Source organism: Poromitra crassiceps, assembly GCF_964638095.1.
Source record: "Poromitra crassiceps genome assembly, chromosome: 8".
Lineage (NCBI taxonomy): Eukaryota > Metazoa > Chordata > Actinopteri > Beryciformes > Melamphaidae > Poromitra > Poromitra crassiceps.
In genome coordinates this window covers 26,848,132-26,868,495 of record NC_139629.1, presented here as the reverse complement: position 1 = coordinate 26,868,495, position 20,364 = coordinate 26,848,132, and the positions used below count along the sequence as shown (strand labels likewise).

General features: G+C 43.4%; 1 protein-coding gene across 1 annotated transcript in view; it reads right to left on the bottom strand.

Moving 5' to 3' along the window:
• Nucleotides 1–903: 903 nt before the first annotated feature.
• Nucleotides 904–20,364, bottom strand: part of phf24 (PHD finger protein 24) — a gene marked incomplete at both ends in the record, with an annotated part of 35,161 nt that continues 15,700 nt past the window's right edge. The window contains 6 exons of the mRNA XM_083641828.1: nucleotides 904–1,000; nucleotides 2,135–2,209; nucleotides 4,188–4,220; nucleotides 7,775–7,941; nucleotides 10,161–10,363; nucleotides 11,070–11,148. Of these exons, the coding sequence (XP_083497954.1) occupies nucleotides 904–1,000; nucleotides 2,135–2,209; nucleotides 4,188–4,220; nucleotides 7,775–7,941; nucleotides 10,161–10,363; nucleotides 11,070–11,148 (654 nt within the window). The remainder of the gene's footprint in view (nucleotides 1,001–2,134; nucleotides 2,210–4,187; nucleotides 4,221–7,774; nucleotides 7,942–10,160; nucleotides 10,364–11,069; nucleotides 11,149–20,364) is intronic.

Here is a 20,364-nt window from a genome sequence, read left to right as displayed (position 1 = left end):
ATATAGGGCTAATCTGTGGTTTTGACAATTTTTTTAAAATCTGATTTTAGGCAAGATGATTCTTCTAATGCGTTTTGTTTACTACGCTTGCCATTATCATTGCGTTTCATTTCCGCTTTAAAAATAAATTAACTATCCCTTTAAACGCAAATAAAACAACTTTGGTTAGGTTTAGTTAGGTTTAGGCACCCAAAGCAACTTGGTTAAGGTTTACGGTTTGGTTTGGGGTTCAAAACCGAAAAAAAGAAAGAAAAATAAACAAAACATGATGTGCCTCGCTCAGGAGTTGAACATGCGCTCTCTCGCTTGCAAGACGGGGATGCAACAATCCCACCCTTTCACCCTTAGGTGCCAGCAACATACTTCACCATGAGACAGTCATTAGACTCTATGACATGTATCATGTTAATATTCACATATCTAGAAAAGTGTGATACTATTTTGGTTTCAGAAATGTTCATATTCTACATTTCCGTGAATTCCAGAAACATACAAGGCCGCCATTTTATTATGGGGACTGGGCTTCCTAGTCCTCGTCTGAATGTGTGCATGATCTGTACACTCAAAGCCTTGGAAATATCACTGACTGACAGGTTGTGAGTGGGTGGTTGTCTTCCTCATCCTCTCTCACACATGTTTGAAACCATCTGGGTTTTTGTTTCGGTCGGGACTTGTCTGTCAGGCAGCTGTCACTTTGTTTTGTCGGCGTGTCAGTCAGCGTGTGTCGTCAGTGTCGGGTGTTCTGTCGATGGCTTGATCTGCTGTCTCGGAGTCGTATTCTTCGTCCGGTCCGCTCAGCTCCTTTCCTCACGGTGTCAAGGCGTCGATCTTCCTCCTCTCATCCACAGGACATAGGGGACACCCTCTCTCTCTCTGTCGGGGTCCAGTCAAGGACCCCAGGGACTATAGAGGCAGACGGATGTGCATGGCAGGGCTATTGGGCCGGGCAGCCAGAATATAGATGGCGCTCTCCTTTAGGAAGTCTGCCCAGGTCACCAGCCTGATGAATACAGAGAGGGGTTCACTTACTAGAGAAGCCACAGTGTCCAAAATCTCCATACAATCACTCACTGCTGTTTCATCTGTAACAAACTTTTGAGTTATGCATATACAGTAGCCTATATGGTATCTGGGTACGGTCCATGATGTCATCATCATCATTATGGAACTTGGTGAACATTTGGTAATTTTGATAACCCCACCTGACCTCACAGAAATACAACCTGACATCACAGAAATACAACCTGACCTCACAGAAATACATACATGACGTGACTTTCTGTGATGTTTCCAGACCTGGAAGAGAGTTCCACATTCATTTTCTCCATAGACATTTAGAAAAGTCCTTATATAACGAGTTGTAAGGCTGGAACCAAGCCAACCCCTGACCTACTGAATCGTGAGTGACCATAAAACATTTCTGTTCGAGCAAAAACACAAAATAACAACTATCAGAGCCAGTGCCTGATAGACAGCAGCAGTAGAAGTCACAATGAGGGCAGATGCCACCAGCCTTTTTATGACTCTTCTTGCAGCATCATGAGTGATAGACCTATCCAAAGTTCCTTGTTAATAACAATAACAAAAATACTATTTTTGGTTTTTGCTCCAAATGCAATGTTTTATGGTCACTCACGATCCAGTAGATCACAGGTTGGCTTGGTTCCGGCCTTAAAACTCGTTATATAAGGATTTTTCTAAATGTCTATGGAGAAAATGTATGGGGAACTCACTTCCGGGGCAAGAGATGTCACGTGACTGGGTGTTGTGGTCACGTGACTGGGTGTTGTGGTCGGGCAGGTGGATGATGCCTTCGATGCCGGCGACTGGGCGTTCAATTCCCAGCTTGTACAGAACGAAGGAAATGTAGTTGTCAAATTAAACATTTTAGCATAATGTTTTTCTTATTTAACCAGATTGTCAGGATCCAGTTTGTCATGTGGGAACGGAAATTTCACATAATCTGTGTCCACAGCGCGTACATCAGCGCGTCATAGTCATGTGCTAATTTCATGATTTTTTTTAATGAGATCATGATCGTATACACATAAGCAACACAAAGTACAATGTGAGACAACAAAAACAACATATTTGAAGAGATGAAGAGAACCAGAAGAAGAAGAAGAAGACCAACCTGTCATCAGACTTGCTCCTCTCACTGCCAGAGCTGACTGGGCTGCTCTCACACATGGGGCCCACATGGCTTATGCTGCACCAAGGGACAAACAACAATATGTATACAGGTTACTTCATACAGACGTTCAGTGGACGACAAGACGTTCCCTTGCTCTGAAACGGGATTAATGTCGACTCCAAGACGTCGTGTACAAATATAGAGCAAGGTGGTGTCACTTTATATCTCAGTGAAAACAAAATGGCTGTCTTGCACACCTTAGATATGTCATGAATTGTTGATATTATTTCAGAGCTGAAGTGAAGGTCTTATAGAAACATTGTCTGATGACGTCCTCTTCATCGTCACACTGCACGCAGAAAAATGAAAGGTGCAAACTGGAGAGTGATGCCAAAGAAGAATATTTGCTAACACTTTATAATAACGTTCAGTAGTAAGTCATTTATAAGCTATTATAGTAAATAATGAACTAATCATTTACAAAACATTAACATACATTTGTAGATGATTAATACGTGATATGTTAACATATCACAAATGTGTTGTAAGTCATCATACTAAGGATGGATGGATCTTCTTTGGCATCACTTCGAATAACCATTTCCCGTTTCAGTCTGCACCTTTATTTTTCTGTGTGTGCCTTAAGCCCTGTGAATAGAGTGCCTAAGTCCCACCCTCGCCCGGGTTCTGCATACGACCTGAGGGATTTCATCCTCCATTTATTCTTCCATAGACGTTTCATAAAATGCTTATAAAAATAGTTGAACTTGGACTATTATTTATTCATTTGTCCAAGTGAAATGTTATATGGTCTCTCTCGATTCTAAATATAGTTAAACCGCTTAGTTTGACCAAGTAAAAACGAAGACGCATTTTACGAAACATCTATGGAGAAATGAATGGCGGATGAAATCCCTTGGGACGTATGCAGAAACCTGCAGAGGGCATGGCTTTGGCACTGCATTAGTGACCAAAAGGACCATCATTTTCGGACTCATCAGCTAGCTTGTCTTTAATGAGTGTGAATTAGGACGCATGCTTCACTGTGAGCTAACACACATTCGTGCCCCACTGTGTCCTCTTCACACTGATGAGTTATTTTACGAAGCTTCCCTGAAGGCAACAAAAGCCTTTCTTTTGATCCCTCTAATGCGAGGGCGGCATGTGTCTTAACCACGGCTCAAAAGAACAAGGCATAATCACACGAAGGGCCCTCAGAGTAAGAGAAGGGCCCTCAGAGTAAACATGGTATTATGTCCATTACATTTCCTTCATTTAGGCATGCTGGCTTTGATTGTCTTATTCTAACAAGAGCTCTAGTTGGGACATAGAGGCGTCTGTTTTGCAGAGCGAGGGGTAAATGACAAGTGAAATCTAAATTGAGGGGCTGTCTGGTGAGAATACTTGTTGTGAGTGCTTGAGGGTGTTGAAGTGATTCTTTGAATTATCAATTGTTACATTTACTGTATGTATACATTTTTCTTTAGATGCCACCAAGCACCAAGAGACGTTTTATTTCTGCAGCTCTCTCCCTCTATGGCTTTGGCAGAGTCCCGACATCTCCATTCACTCCAATGGACCAGTTTTTTACTCTCAAGAGTTCCAGGAAGTAAGGTCCTGGATTAAGCAGCACTGTCGAGTTGCAGCAAAATAGACAGTTTGTGTTGTACTCTGAAAGGGCTTTTCCCCCCCTTGAATCAAATTGTACATTATCAGCTTTATTTTAGCATGCAAAAGTAGCCCATTCCTGGCTGTTCATTGGCTAATGAGTCTCGCATTTTGGTCCTCCGCTGACGCCACTCTCTCTCTAGAGGACACTAGCTTTGGCCATTATAACGCCATTCATGATGTGGGATAGGCGGACATGCGCACATGTGACCGTGGGGCCGCGCATCACGGAAGTAAAAACCAGGAAGAACAATGAGCTTCAATTGGCTTCATGCGCTGGTGAGCGGCTTACATTCGACTGAATGGGCGGCCATTTTTCGATCTGTTATCCAGCTCTTGAATACATCCATGGGCAAGCCATGCAGTGCTGCTGAGACAAACTCACCCACAGTTCATAGGAGAGCACAGGCCCATGAGTCTGGGGGTGTTGCCGCATGTCGAGGGGGATGGAATGGTAGGATAGGATGTTTAACACAGCACAAGAGGTTATATGCACTAACAAGCACATGCATGCATACACGCCGTACACACACACACACGCGCACACACACGTGCACACGCACACACACACACACACACACACACACGCACGCACACACACACACACACACACACACACACACACACACACACACACACACACACACACACACAATAATATATATATATATATATATCTTTAATAATATATAAGAATGTGAATCACTCCATTCACCAAGTGCAGACTAGCAGGATAAAATAGATAAATAAAACTAAAATATAAAAGAAGAAAAGAAGTAGGCAGCTGCTTATTGAGTCTGGAAGCCTCGATGTTGGCTAGCTTCAGCTCAGCAAGAGAAAGAACAGTTCTTCCAGTTGCTGCAGAGGCAACCAATGACGAGACATGATCAATCATTACTATCAATAAGAACACTTCAGGATATAGCAAATAAACCCTTAGCCATGCATGGAATAACATGAGGAATGACTATGGGTCATTTCCGACCCAGGTTATGCATTAGAAGGTGTTTGCCTAGCGTATGCATCAGAGGGTTAATACTTTATTAGCTACAAGGTGCTTCACAGTCAGAAAAGCAGACACATGAAGTGATGCCTAAAGGTAAAGGGGAAAACAACTAGGTGAAGACATTTTAACCAACGACAACAGAACTTATTTATTATTAGTAGTGGGAGTTTTAGAAGTAGTATTATTTAAAAAAAATACCATAACACAATTTAAAGCATGCAAACACAATCTAAACGAGTGCAATCTATAAAGTGCATTAGAAGAGCTGATTTGAAGAGATGAGCTAATTTTGTTAGCCTCTTCTCAGCCGTGTCATTGGGGCCTAAGTAGCACAAACACAATTGCCCTTTACAATTAATTGAATGAATTTGATTGAATTTGGGCCTGGTTAGGAATGCTTACGAGGCTGTTGCCCAAAGAGTTCATATGGCGGTTGAAACAATGGGCGGAGTTAATGGGGGGCCAGGGGGGCCACGCCTCCCATACTACTGTATCTGTACTAGTAAAGTACAGATACAGTACTTAGTATTTGTACTTGGTTACTTCCCATCTCTGAAAATAACAGAGCTTATCTTGTTTCCAGTCTTATTTTCTGTTTGCTCCAGCACAAAGGCTTTCCTCTGCCAGCTGGCTTTTGCATACAGATTAGTCTTCCAGATTTCCCTAACTCACGTCACGACAGACATAAAATTGCCCAAACTCTCAGAGAGTGATTTCATGGTTTATTCCCTACCTGCACACAATGCAAACAAAGTTACATAATTGTGTGGTGATATCGAAAAAAATTATATTGCTCAGATTTTAACATAAAAAAAACTCTGCTTCTGTTTCCATAGGTTATGATGATCTATGAATCGGACTGAGAAATGTGTATTACGCATAAAGGTCCAGTTTGTCTGGTATTGAATGGGATACCTGTGTGATCCATATACTTTCAAATACACTGCACTCTTATAGTGATCACTTTGGGACGGGTCAAATTCACTATAAGCGGATGATCATTATAACAGATTTTTTTTCTTGTACTTCATTTCTCATACAGATTACCATTATAATTGTATTACATTTGTATATTTATTACATGAATACAGTACATATAAAGTAATCCGAGGCTCCAGCTCATACGACATTAACCCCCAAGGCTCCAGTTTATATGACATTAACCCCCGAGGCTCCAGCTTATATGACATTAACCCCCGAGGCTCCAGCTTGACATTGACCCCCGAGGCTCCATCTTATACGACATTAACCCCCGAGGCTCCAGCTTATACGACATTAACCCCCGAGGCTCCATCTTATACAACATTAACCCCCGAGGCTCCAGCTTATATGACATTAACCCCCGAGGCTCCAGCTTATATGACATTAACCCCCGAGGCTCCAGCTTATATGACATTAACCCCCGAGGCTCCAGCTTATATGACATTAACCCCCGAGGCTCCATCTTATATGACATTAACCCCCGAGGCTCCAGCTTATACAACATTAACCCCAAGGCTCCAGCTTGACATTAACCCCCGAGGCTCCAGCTTATATGACATTAACCCCCGAGGCTCCAGCTTGACATTAACCCCCGAGGCTCCATCTTATATGACATTAACCCCCGAGGCTCCAGCTTATACGACATTAACCCCCGAGGCTCCATCTTATATGACATTAACCCCCGAGGCTCCAGCTTATATGACATTAACCCCCGAGGCTCCATCTTATATGACATTAACCCCCGAGGCTCCAGCTTGACATTAACCCCCGAGGCTCCATCTTATATGACATTAACCCCCGAGGCTCCAGCTTGACATTAACCCCCGAGGCTCCAGCTTATATGACATTAACCCCCGAGGCTCCAGCTTGACATTAACCCCCGAGGCTCCATCTTATATGACATTAACCCCCGAGGCTCCAGCTTATACGACATTAACCCCCGAGGCTCCATCTTATATGACATTAACCCCCGAGGCTCCAGCTTATATGACATTAACCCCCGAGGCTCCATCTTATATGACATTAACCCCCGAGGCTCCAGCTTATATGACATTAACCCCCGAGTCTCCAGCTTATATGACATTAACCCCCGAGGCTCCAGCTTATACAACATTAATCCCCGAGGCTCCAGCTTGACATTAACCCCCGAGGCTCCAGCTTACGTATATGACATTAACCCCAAGGCTCCAGCTTGACATTAACCCCCGAGGCTCCAGCTTATACGACATTAACCCCAAGGCTCCAGCTTGACATTAACCCCCGAGGCTCCAGCTTATATGACATTAACCCCCGAGGCTCCAGTTTATACGACATTAACCCCAAGGCTCCAGCTTGACATTAACCCCCGAGGCTCCAGTTTATACGACATTAACCCCAAGGCTCCAGCTTGACATTAACCCCCGAGGCTCCAGTTTATACAACATTAACCCCAAGGCTCCAGCTTGACATTAACCCCCGAGGCTCCAGTTTATACGACATTAACCCCCGAGGCTCCAGCTTATATGACATTAACCCCAAGGCTCCAGCTTGACATTAACCCCCGAGGCTCCAGCTTATACGACATTAACCCCAAGGCTCCATTTTATACAACATTAACCCCCGAGGCTCCAGTTTATACGACATTAACCCCCGAGGCTCCAGCTTATATGACATTAACCCCAAGGCTCCAGCTTATATGACATTAACCCCCGAGGTTCCAGCTCATACGACATTAACCCCTGAGGCGCCAGCTCCTTACAAACGCAACACAACAACATACACGCACACGCGCGCGCGCGCGCGCGCGCACACACACACACACACACACACACACAATACAATGGGCCGGAGTCCCATCAAACTAGATTGAGGCCGCGTAGCAGCCTGATAATCTAGTCTGTAAAATAAGCAATATTAAAAGTAACTGCAATTTTTTGCAGGTCTGGTGTTACTGTTCGTGTGCATAGAAATAACCAACTTCACTGGCTTTCCAATGCTGTGCTCACCTCACATTGCAGGACTGTGTGTCTTTATTAAGCTTGTGGAACCAGGTCTGCTGGGCCTGGCGCGTCTCTGCTCCTGTGATCAGACCGTCTTTGTCCTGGTCCAGAGCCAGAAACACCGTCCGCGCACTGTTCCTCTCCTTGGCAGTCAACAGACGCACCAGTGAGTTCTGGAAGAAAGAACAAGATCCAATCAGTGAGTTTGATTAGGTCACCTGGATTGTCGTTTAATTCAAGTACACTAAAAAAAAAAAAAAAAAAAAATCATAAGAAGTCATTTACGGTAGTCTAAAATATAATTTTCTTAAAACAAGTGAACAAAACAAAAATTAGGTTCGATATTTTCACTTGTTCCCAATGCACATCAACTTGTTTTTGTAGAATAGAGTGACTTTGTCTTGATAACACTGCAGTGATCTGGCTTATTCTGACTTGTTTCAAGATACAATAATAAATAATAATAATAATGATTGGATTTATATAGCGCCTTTCCAAGTGCTCAAAGCGCTTCACAGAATCATTATTCGTTCACACCATTCGTACCGGTGGTTCGAAAGCGTGGCAGCCACACATCGGCGCTCAACGGCCCCTCCGACCACCATCATTCATGTCTACATTCATACCAATCATACGAGGCAAGGAGGGTTAAGTGTCTTGCCCAAGGACACAACGACAGCAGCTGGGAGGGAGCGGGGATTGAACCGCCAACCCCAATACAGACACACAAATTCCTAAAACTGCATTGGAAACAATAGATATCTTGCATAATGATAATTGTTCTCTTGTTAAACTAAACATAAGATTTGAAGACTGAATATGAGACACACACGTACACGGATATTTTTGAAAACACATTTTCCCCCTCATTTGTTTTCAAAAATATTCCTGTCCACACCAACAAAGTTTTAGATTGATAAACAATTGATAAACACCTCCGCAGAGTTCACGTTGCGGTGCAGTTTCTGCTCAAATGCCATATTTCATATAACGTATATATATATACATACATTATATATACAGTATATAATAACAAATAATTGTAATTTTGCAACCGAGGGTTCTACTGGGTTTTAAGATGGCAGTTTTTCTTAGAAGTTAGAACACACTCATTGCTATGATTTTGAATTATGTGGTTTTATGTCCCTAGCAAGAGCTGACTTCTTCAGCCTTAATGATTCTCAATCACACCAGCAAAGCGTCCGACGTAATCTGCAAGCACGGCTTCACTTTCATTGGTCGATGTGCTGATAGCTCACATAGCTGACAGTCCAGTTAGAATGCTCAGCTCCTGCGTAATCAAGCTGCCTCAGGAGTTGGCCAAGGCAGGACACTAAAGCACGTAATTCAAACCTTTATGTGGTGATCAAGAGCAAATCAAAATGAGCGATGTAGGGAGCTGGAGGCAGGCCAGACTGAGTTTATGTACAATTTTCCTCTGAGTCATTCTATCAAACTAACATTAGCAAGATCCTTCAACACCTTAAAGACCGGCACACCGAATAAGTTTGGTTTCAAACAATTGAACTGCATAATTTGGGTTGAAAAAGTATTTTGGCACAACTGGCACCCACCTTGCCAATGCATCTAAAAGCCTATAAGCACACTAAAATCAACCAATAGAATCAACTAAAGCCCTATTCGCATGGGACTATTACATAACAATTAGGGAATAGGGGACATAGCTAGGGAGGGGAAGGTTGATAGGAAGTTTGGTCGTAGAGTCTGAGTTCGAAGCGTGGGTAGGGGGAGTGGCTAGGATTGTCGGGGTGTGGGTGGTGGGAGGGGGTGTGGTCAGTGAAGGGGTGTGGTTAGGGAAAAGGGACCTTTCGCTAAAGGTCGTAGAGAGTCGGGGTTTGAGGGGTGGGTAGAGTGAGCAGCTGGGGTATGTGGGTGGGTTAGAGTTATGGGGTAGGACCATTTTCCATGTTGAAAACGATTAGCCGTGTTGTTGAGGTAGCCCCAAACATTGCCTAGGTAGCCCCAAACATTGCCTAGGTAGCCCCAAACATTGCCTAGGTAGCCCCTAGGTAGCCCCAAACATTGCCTAAAGTGCCTTAAGGCTGAATGGCCACACCACGCCACAGTGGTGGGCTTCAATGTATTTGTGCTTGTTCCTGTATGGCTCCTATTGGTCGATTTCAGTGTGCTTACATAAGCCTGTAGGCTTTTAGATATATTGTTTTATAAACCCTAATAAAGACCAGAAGCTGAAACACATTGGTTTATTTGTTCTCAGTAGTGCTGGAAGGTTTGCTGGAATCTATTTTCTAGCTTTGATTTAATTTGCCAGACATTTGAACAGCCAAGCTCACTTACAAAAACTAAGCCGTGTTTAAATCCAGTTGTTATTATTTTTTCGAATGATACTCCTCTCCTGTTCCATCTGTACCTCTGTGCGTAACTTCCTCAGCACCGTCAGAGACTCAAAGTAGAGGAAGTCGGACCACTCGATCTGCCCCTTCTTCTCGGGATCCAGCGCCGCAAACTGGGCCAGCACCTCCTCCTCCTGCTCGTCGCTCAGGTCCTTCTCAAACTGCTGCTTGGACGCAAAGTGGCGGTACTGCAGCAGCTCGTCCGACACCAGGCACGACTCTACATTCATCAACATCACACCTAATTAGTCACCAGGAGGTACACCAGATATAATTAACTCGTGGTGACTCATTTCTTAACAAAGGCGACACCATCTCCCCATTTATTCCTTTCCATTTGAACTATATGGAATAATAATAAAACCATGTGTTTTGGAGGCAGACAGGATTGTGAAAATAATGGTTTAACTTCAAGTGAACAATCCAATATAATAATAAAAATGTAACAGCGATCGTTCCCTCTAAAAGTGTGTGTGTGTGTGTGTGTGCGTGCGTGCGTTGCTTGCGCACGTGCGCGCGTGCCTGCGTGCGTGTGTGCGTGTGTGTGTGTGTGTGTGCGTGTGCGTGCGTGCGTTGCTTGCGTGCGTGCGTGCGTGTGTGCGTGTGTGTGTGTGTGTGTGTGTGTGCGTGCGTGTGTGCGTATACATTTCTCTGTGAGGTGATGCATTTCTTCTGACTGATGATCACCACCGGCCGTTTTAGTCTGCTTCTTCTGCTAAATGCCACTGGCAGTGGGGCATGAGACAGGCAGCTTTAGGGGATTCCAGCATTAATTGACTGTCTTTCCTGCTGCTAAAATGTTTTAAATTATAGAAGATAGCGATTAAACTGCCAAAATGGTTAGTCGAACTGACAGACCAGTGAGTGGCAAAATTGACCAAGAGTTGCCTGGTGGCCTCTATTACTTTCATGCTTCAGCAACTCACCTGGGATGATCTTGCACTGCTTGAAGGTCTCCATGAGGCTGTACATCTCTTCCTCTGTTAGGAGCAGATTCAGATTATCCTGCAGAAAGAGGCAGAGTGGGGTAGAGGTCAAGCGAGGGCTTGGGTGGCCGAGACGATGATTTCTTCCTCTTTAATAATTGAGTGTGCTCTAATTATAAGTCTGTGGATTTTAAAGCCATTTCAGCAGCTATTGCATTTCTCCTACCTTCTCATTTGCATCATAACTCTATTCTTATTAGAAAGGGCTGTCCTACGTTATAAAACTGCACATGAATAGCAGTGGTTTATTTGAGGCCTGGAAGGGTGAAATTACTGTAATATTTGAGTCTGCAAAAGTTCCATATTATAAACCAGAAACATAATTCTAAACATGAATAATGTGATTGACCATAAAACGCACAGTTTTTTCATTAGTTACTTATCAGCTAGTCTCGCTGGCCAGCCTCCCCTCCCTACCGGGAGAGGAGTCTGGCGGCGCAGGTCTCCATAGCGGGATTGCGATGGGCGGCGCTTAGCGGCAGTGCCCTTGGAAAATAGTTTCCAACAATCCAACTTGCCATTTTCAGCATGTAGCAACGAGCTAACGTCTAGGTTTCTGCCGTTAGCTTGCTAGCTAGTTAGCGTTGTTGTTATCGCGGCAGGGCACTGTTTATATAGCGACACACAGGGAGGAGCGAGCGGAAGCTGCTCTGATTGACATGGTCGGAGCCAATGACAGAGTTTGTAATAAGCCGGGAGTGCACATCCGGCAGCGACTGAAACAGTCGCTCCAATGGGAGAGCAGAGCAGGGGAGAGGGCTTATCCCAGTAGCCTGTTTCCGTGCAGCCAGACGACTCTCACGGAAGGGAGGGGAGGCTGGCCAGCGAGACTAGTTATCAGCTGGCTACTTTAGGTAATAGGTAATAGGGCTGTGGCGATTCACTTATCTCCCGATTCGATACTATCACGATTCTTGGGTGCCGATTCGATTTATATTGCGATTCTTAAGTATTGCGATTCTACGATTATTGCGATTCGATATTACGATTTATTGCGATTTTTGTTTATTTTTTTCTTTTATTTTTTTAGTTTGTTTGCTTTTTTATACTAGATTAGAACATGGGAAAAGTTGAATCATACACTAGAGACTGTATATTATATATCATGAGTAGGGCTGGGCGATATAGTTAAAAACAGGGGCGGACTGGGATCATAATTCAGGCCGGGCATTAGATACCAAGCAGGCCAGGCCGATATGGGCCAACGCGCGTGAAATTTGGGCCGTTTGAAGCCAGATTTGGGCCGTTTGAAGTCCAATTTTACAATGAGATGCACCCACTTTAACCCTGAAGTGTAATTATTACTTCAGACTAACTAATAAAGTAATACAACCACTAGTAAACCAGTAGGCGGCGCCTGGCCTGCTGTTCAGTGAGTGGCCTGACTGCAAGCACCCAAATTTTTTTTTTTTTTTTTTTAATTTGCGATTATCGATTCTGGAATAAAAGATCGATCCAAAAAATCGTGACATTAAAAATCGCGATACTTAGGTGAATCGATTTTTCCCCCCACCCCTAATAGGTAATGATGATGATTAAACTACATTTGATCTTAGAACAGTTGATTATCAATCTTTTTATTTTATAAACAATATTTCAATGTCATCTACAGAATGCTCAAGTCAATAGAATACAACAACAGTTTGGCAACACAAAAAGCAGTTTATCTCAAGAAGCATTCATCCGATTGACTTCAAACTTGGTGGGTGCGCTGCTGGGGACCCGACAGAAAACAGCCGTACCGAATTTCGGCATAAGTTTGGTCACACCCCAAAAAAAAAGTATGCCCATGGCACATCATCTCCAGAGTCTCCACTCTAAAAATGAGCATGCAAAACACACTAAAGTCTAGTAAAAGTTAATAGGGATATCAGGGTGAAGGATGTGCTAATTCAGAAAACAGGAGCAGCATATAATAATATAATAATGGAACCTGGAGGTTTCAAGGACAAGCTTTTATTGGACAACTTTATCTCTCCAGTATTATAGGCTCTGCTCGAAGGTTTATGCGTGTGTTCCATTGCATGTAATTGAAAGGAAGTGCAGTACACCTATATGCATTTTGGTTTGGCTGTAGCCTACTGTATTTACTTATTTGGGGATTCTAAAGCAGGTAGGCTATATATAGACGTCTGTTCAGATGTGCGTTTACTGTGGGGGTTAAATCCCCGATCGTGTCTGCCGGGGCTGGGCTAGCAGCTAAATGCTAACTATGTTGAATGGGGAGAACGGGAGGATTTACTCCACCCTGACCACGCCCCCAACCAGCTACCCCAGCGTTTATGACGAGACATCGACTCAACCTTCAAGACAACTCGTAGCACAACTTTCAATTCTGATTTTTTTCCGACCCCCGGAATAGTTGCGTTCACGCTGTTTTTAACTCAGAGACGGTCGGAGTTACAAAAACATACACAGCTAGCTAATTTCATTGGTAAAATAGCTGTTGAATATTGCTCTAATCAGAGCGAAATATAAATTATATACAAACATATCAGATAATTACACCTCAAATTAGGTCAACAAACACTTGATGATGACACTCGGACAAATTGGAGCTCAAAATGATTTTTTCGAATTTTTTTCCGACCTGTAATTCCGACCTCGACGACCATTCCATTTATTTTTTGCCAGTCGGACCCCTTTTTTCCTGCGTTCCGAGTTATCTTGAAGGTGGTATAACTGCCGATTCTCCCAAGTGTGCTTTTCAGCCAGATGTCAGGTCATCCAGGCCAGACTCCCATTATAAGTTCCATTAAGGTGATTTCTGCAGCAGGTGCAGAGATTTAGTATCTTTACTCTGGAATTAGCAACTTGACCGAACAGACATTCACAACTGAAGCGGGTAATGGTCTGTGAGATTCCTCCTGGCGCAGGTTTATGGTGGACAGATGACATTTATTGTTTTGCTGTCGCTGCCAAAATATCTCTATTAAATCATTATGCAAACAGAATCTGGAAAAAAGAGTCTCTCCTACTTTGGTCCCTGGTCGTGGAACGACCTGCAGTCCCGTTTAAAACTGGTCTCTTCCATTCCTCTGTCCAGTTTTAAACATGCTCTATCTGAAGTTCTTACTTCAAGCTGCTCCTGCAGTAATGTCTAGTTTTACTTTGCCCTTTTTGACCTGTTAATTTTGTTTTTAGGCCATATGTTTTTACGTTCTTGATCCTATGTTATTTATTACCCTTGGATGTGGTATTTTATGATGTATTTGGTTGTCCTTGCTTTTTTGAAATGTTTCAGCTCTATAGCCCTGTTTTTATGTTTCCTTTATGTGTACTGTAATTTATGTTGATTGTAACCTGGCTTGTAATTGCTGCCTTCTTGGCCAGATCACATTTGCAAAAGAGATCTTGTATCTCAAATGTCTTATCTGGTTAAATAAAGGTTAAATAAAAAATTAACCTGGATTATAGGAGCTGAAATGTCTACGTGGAGATAATAAGGACGGAATTGTGTTTTTTTTAGAGTGACTTTTCACCACATGTGTAACTGCTGATTTTGCCCACTGTGTTTTCCAGCCAGAACAGAACAGAGTGGGTCAGCTCATTATAAGCTGCAGAGGAGGCAGATCTACTATCTTTGTAATTAGCAACTTGACAGAATATGCAGGCTGACAGACATTCACACCTGAAGTTGTGTAATGCTCTGTGATGTGTGAAATTCCTCCAGGCACAGGTTCATGGTGGACACTAGATGACATTTATTGTTTTGCTGTCGCTGTCTACAATTCTCTTTCCAGCCTCTTGTGGCTCCAGTGTGGACATCAGTAAATCCATAGAAGGTAATGATGTCATTCTTTCTCATAGAAAAGGTATCAGATATTAGAAGTCAAGCGTAGCCATTAATCAAGCCATTCACAATGGCTACATTATGAAAACAATCAATCGAAAGGACAAGCACCAAGACCCTCAACTGAGGATGAGAAGAGCTAAGAACAGAAGAAAACTTAAGAGGGATATTCAGAGAGAGTGATTCCGCTACCAATGGTCAAACTAATGCAGGATCAAATAAAACAAAGATCTAAATAAGAATGGAGCATGTAGGTAGGGATTATGTGAACATACCTGACCAACAATTTGGAAGTAGAGATAAACAAATGACGAAAGTATAGATTACATGCATAAGATGCATGCATACAATATGCATAAAATGGCAGGTATAATGTACAGTAGTAGGTATGTAGTAGTAGTGTGTGTGTGTGTGTGTGTGTGTGTGTGTGTGTGTGTGTGTGTGTGGCGTGCGTGCGTGCGTGCGTGCGTGCATGTGTCTGTGTGTGTGTCTGTGTGTGTGTGTGTGTGTGTGTGTGTGTGCGTGTGGCATGCGTGTGTGTGTGTGCGTGTGTGTGTGTGCGCGTGCGTGCGTGTGTGTGTGTGTGTGTGTGGGGCGTGCGTGCGTGCGTGCGTGCATGTGTGCATGTGTCTGTGTGTGTGTGTGTCTGTCTGCGTGTGTGCGCGCGTGTGTGTGTGTGTCGGCCACACAGATGCATGGTGCATGCACGATATGACATGAAGATGAAGTGGAGTGACTGCATGGTGACCAGGCTGCTGTGACATTGTGAGTTTACATAAGCAGGGATTAAGGTTGGGGAGCTGAAGAAGAGAATACAGAAAGAGGCAAGAACGCCTGAAGAAAATGGAAGACGGTGAAGACACACAAAGGATGCTTGGAGGGTAAGTGCATCTGCACTTGACGGGAACTGGGACAAGGCTTAATGTCTTCAGTCATAGTAGAAGATTTCTTTTAACGTTTATGTAAACAGGAAGGTCAATTAAGAACAAATTCTTATTTACAATGATGGCCTGGAAAAATGACAAAAAGAAGGACAAAGGAGGCTGAGCAACAAAAAACCAGACCAAATGCAGACACATGTTAAAAACCATGATTTGGAATAGGCTACATAGCAGAGGCAGAGGAACACCAACAGTTTGGGAACAGAACACCAAACAGGATTTGATTGTGCCGTTGCAGAGCTGGGATGCTTCAGGTGTGGAACTCGCTGATAGTCCCCCACTGCAAAAGCCTCTATTTTAACAAGTCATATTCGTCCTAAAATTCTGATCTTCACGGACAAGATATTGAGGTGTAGCCATGATGGAGGGGAAGGGTTTCAGTTTGGTGGGCTAAGGATTGTGTCACTGCTTTTTGCGGCCGATGTGGTCCTGATAGCATGTGACCTCCAGGGATGAGGATCAGCCTCTCTCATTCTGAGGCGCATGGTTCTCAGCAGGAAACCGGTGGATTTCCCACTCCAAGTAGGGAGCGAGTCATTACGCCCAAACGAGGGAGTTCAATCTCAGGGACTTGTTCTCGAGTGAGGGGATGATCAGAGCAGCGTGTTCACTTTACCTCACCGTGTGACCAAAAGCTGAGCCAGAAGGCAAAGATCTCGATGCACCGTTCAAACTGGATCCCAACCCTCATGAACTATGGGTCATCATGACCGAAAGGATGAGATGATCACAGATACACGCGGACAAAACGTTGTATGACTGCACCATGGTAAGGGACCGTTCGTTATTTAGAAGGGGGGTCACTGGAGGGATTTGGTGTGCTCTGAAATAAAAAGCTGTGCCCCTTCCCCGATCAAAACATATTTTTCCTTGACCCTCCCCAAGTGATTTGAAAAATATGATTAACCCTCCCCAAACAATATTGTGGGGCGCGTGGAAGAATGCAGACTGACACCGATATCTTACTTTTAACCAAACATATGCAGAAACTCCGGCCAGAGGTGATCAAACACACTAACAGTCTCAGTCGTGGTGGCTACATTGATAGTAAAACTAAACATCCTGGCCACACAAACATTGCCATTACCACATACTGCAATCAAAACATGAGCACAACATCACTAAACCACGTTTCTAACTGTAACATAAAGCTTCCCACAAGAACATGAACTCCCATAATCCTTTGCGCTTCTTAGAGCAGAACTGTCACCAATCAGAGCGACCGCCTCCTCTGGTCGCTACATAATGCTATTTTCGCTTGTGAAACAATCTTCAGTCTGTGTATATCAATATTTGTGTTTAAATAGCAGTCAATGACTGATGGAAAAAAGTTAGCCGGTTCTATTATTGTGGCGGACTCTCCACTCTCTGTCCCCCCTCTCTCTCTCTCTCACTCCCTCAGCAGACAGTCACAAAGCCACACATGTTAAATCTCCCAGCATCCATTGAGCTACATTTCGATAACAAATAGCATCCAAATTAGCCTAAATAGATAGAAAGGTAGATAGAAATAATGTTAACACAACATGCAATTGTCGAACATTTCAATATTGGACAAAATAAAATCTCGAAATCAAAACACAACCCTATGTGAAACATATATGTCATCCTGGTGGTAGGCCTATAAATATCCCTTGTAGACTTAACGTAATTTAGGAGATGAGTGAGCCATAACTCGGTTCTACTGTGACTTCCTAGACGACTTATCTGGCGCAACGATAGAGCCCATATATATTTTGTGATGCCATGTCTGTTTGTTTGCTCGACATATATATATTTTGTGATGCCATGTCTGTTTGTTTGCTCGACTTTTCGTGCTGGAAATGTAGCCTACTTCCATATTGTGGCACCTAGAGACCACAGCCACAGGCTCCAACGCCGTTAAGGCACACACACCAAGAAGCAGCTTAATATTAAAATATTAATCTTTATTATCGACAAAAATATATATATATGTTTTAATTAAAACAGCTCATAGCATCACAGCACAGGTTGGTTGACACTTGTTACATATCACCACGTCATGATAGCACGCAGCAACAATAATTAGTGTAAGGGCTCCCGCAGGATGGTGGTCTTACACAGTAAGTTATACAATCAAATCAAACTAATGTATCACAATGAGTCGGCCACTCGTTACGAAAGACACCTCTGGGGCTCGCGCTCCCGAAAGAAAGCAGCAACGCACACCAGCCTGTCGCAGCCTCGCTGGTATGAACGTATAGGTTACCCCAGCGGTGTGTACAAGACCCCAGCCCTCCGTCGAGGGAAACAGAGCCCAGCAGCCGCGGAATCGCCAGAAAAGCGCCACTGATTGGCCAGATACTGTACACGCCTACTGTCTGGATAGGCCAAGCACAAAGATCGACAGATCAGACCGCCAAAGAGAAACAATGCACCGGGACATACCAAACAGTTTGGACAGGAGGGGTGTAAATGAAGCAACTCAGTAGTTGTTGAAGTCCGAAAAGCAAACATTACACACAAACAAAAAGTTTATATATTTTTATCTAATCAAAATTGTATACCCCTCTCCTGGACTCAAATTAAAGAGAGTGTACCCTCCCTCAAACTAAATTTAAAACAAGATTACCCTCCCCTATTTTCCTCCAGTGGCCCCTTCCCTAAATAACGAACGGTCCCTAATAGATGAATTTCTGGACTTCACCTTTCTTCTTCTCTAAGTTCTCAAAGTTAACTAGAAGTAAAAGTATAGCCATTTCCAGTTTTTGGCAATTAATTAGCTTATTATTATTATTATTATTATTATTATTATTATTATTATTATTATTATTATTATTATTATTATTATTATTATTATTAAACGGTGACTTTTACAGCTTTTCATACAACAGAAATGGATTAAGCACGTAAAAATCACAACACAGGACGCATTTTCCTCAAAAGTGCCTACACAGGCATTTTATCCAGGGGAATTTGTCAATTTTTGGTCTTGACTACAATGACTGGATTTTATATATATATATATTTTTAAATTGTTAAAAGCTCCTTAAAAGCAGCGAGGGAGATAGCACAGATTCCTCTGCCCCAGCAATGCACCAACTCAACACAATACAGTCTGCTGCCCCCAACAACACTATACCCACATATCCAGGCTCCACACAGCACGGCTACTAAGCCTAATTACAACAGCCGCAGGGAATTAATAAATGGAAATAATCTTGCAGAAGAAGTGGTACTGCAGTGTCCACACAGCTATTACAGAGAAGCAGCACTCATATTGCTACCTGCTCCACAGGGCACATCACATCTGCATAAAGCTGGAAGCATGGTGAGAAATCACCAGCACCACACAGTTCCTCCTGCTGCCTGCAGGGGGATTAACTCTCTCAGCAGAGTATCACTGCAACACATGTCCATCTCAACAACATTTAGTCTCATATGCAGGCTTAAAATCTCATCTATATAATAAAGTTGACGTTTGTCTGTCTGTCTGTCTGTCTGTCTGTCTGTCTGTCCGTCCGTGTGTGTGCGCGTGTGTATCTTTTATGCACACCCCAGGTCGGATTGGGTGAAATTTTACATGGCGGGGGTTATGATCTGGGGAAGGTCATGGGCACGTCATCAAGTCCTGGCACCACACCTGGAAGGTCCTGAAAACCACCTTACACACACATGCCAGGTCGGATCGGGCTGAAAATGTGCATGGTGGTGGGTTATGACCTGGGGACGTAGCCTGGGTAAACCCATCCCCCACGTGACCTGCTCTCAGACCTGTTCTCAGTCACTAGGTGACTAGTGACTGGGAACTGAGAGAGCAGGTCACGTGGGGGCTGGGTTTACCTAGGCTACTGGGGACGGTCATCGGCAGGTTGTATAGTCCTGGAAACCATCTGGACACCACCATCATTTCCAGCCAAGAACAAGGTGCAGTTGTATTGCTTTGTGCCTATTTAACCCAGGCAACATCGGGTACATAGATTTCTATAAAACTTAGGGGGAAAATAATCAAGGTGATATAATCACACTTGTTTCCAATGTAGTTTGCTCAATACAATATGTTAAAAGAATAAAGCGAATCACTCGACTAGTATTGAAGGAAATGACATTTTGCTTCAACAAAATTCTTCAAATTGATTTGCGTCGGGGACAAAAATGAAATCCTCTCATCCCACTGGAAGATTTGTCCACTTGTTTGAGAGTGAATATTTGAACAGATGACTTGCTAAGAGGGGTATATTTTGTAAGTCACTCAGTTGGTTGGTCCCAAAGATTTCCAGATATGAAGACTGTATAAGTCTGACTGTGGTTGCATCACTTTGAGTTTGGTTTGGTTGGTAAGGTGTATGTCAGCATGTGGGAAATCCTGGCTTCTAATCCATTTTAATCCATTTGATGATGAACGCTGGCTTCAGAACATGTAGGCCTCCCTCAGAACATGTAGGCCTCCCTCAGAACATGTAGGCCTCCCTCAGAACATGTAGGCCTCCCTCAGAACATGTAGGCCTCCCTCAGAACATGTAGACCTCCCTCAGAACAT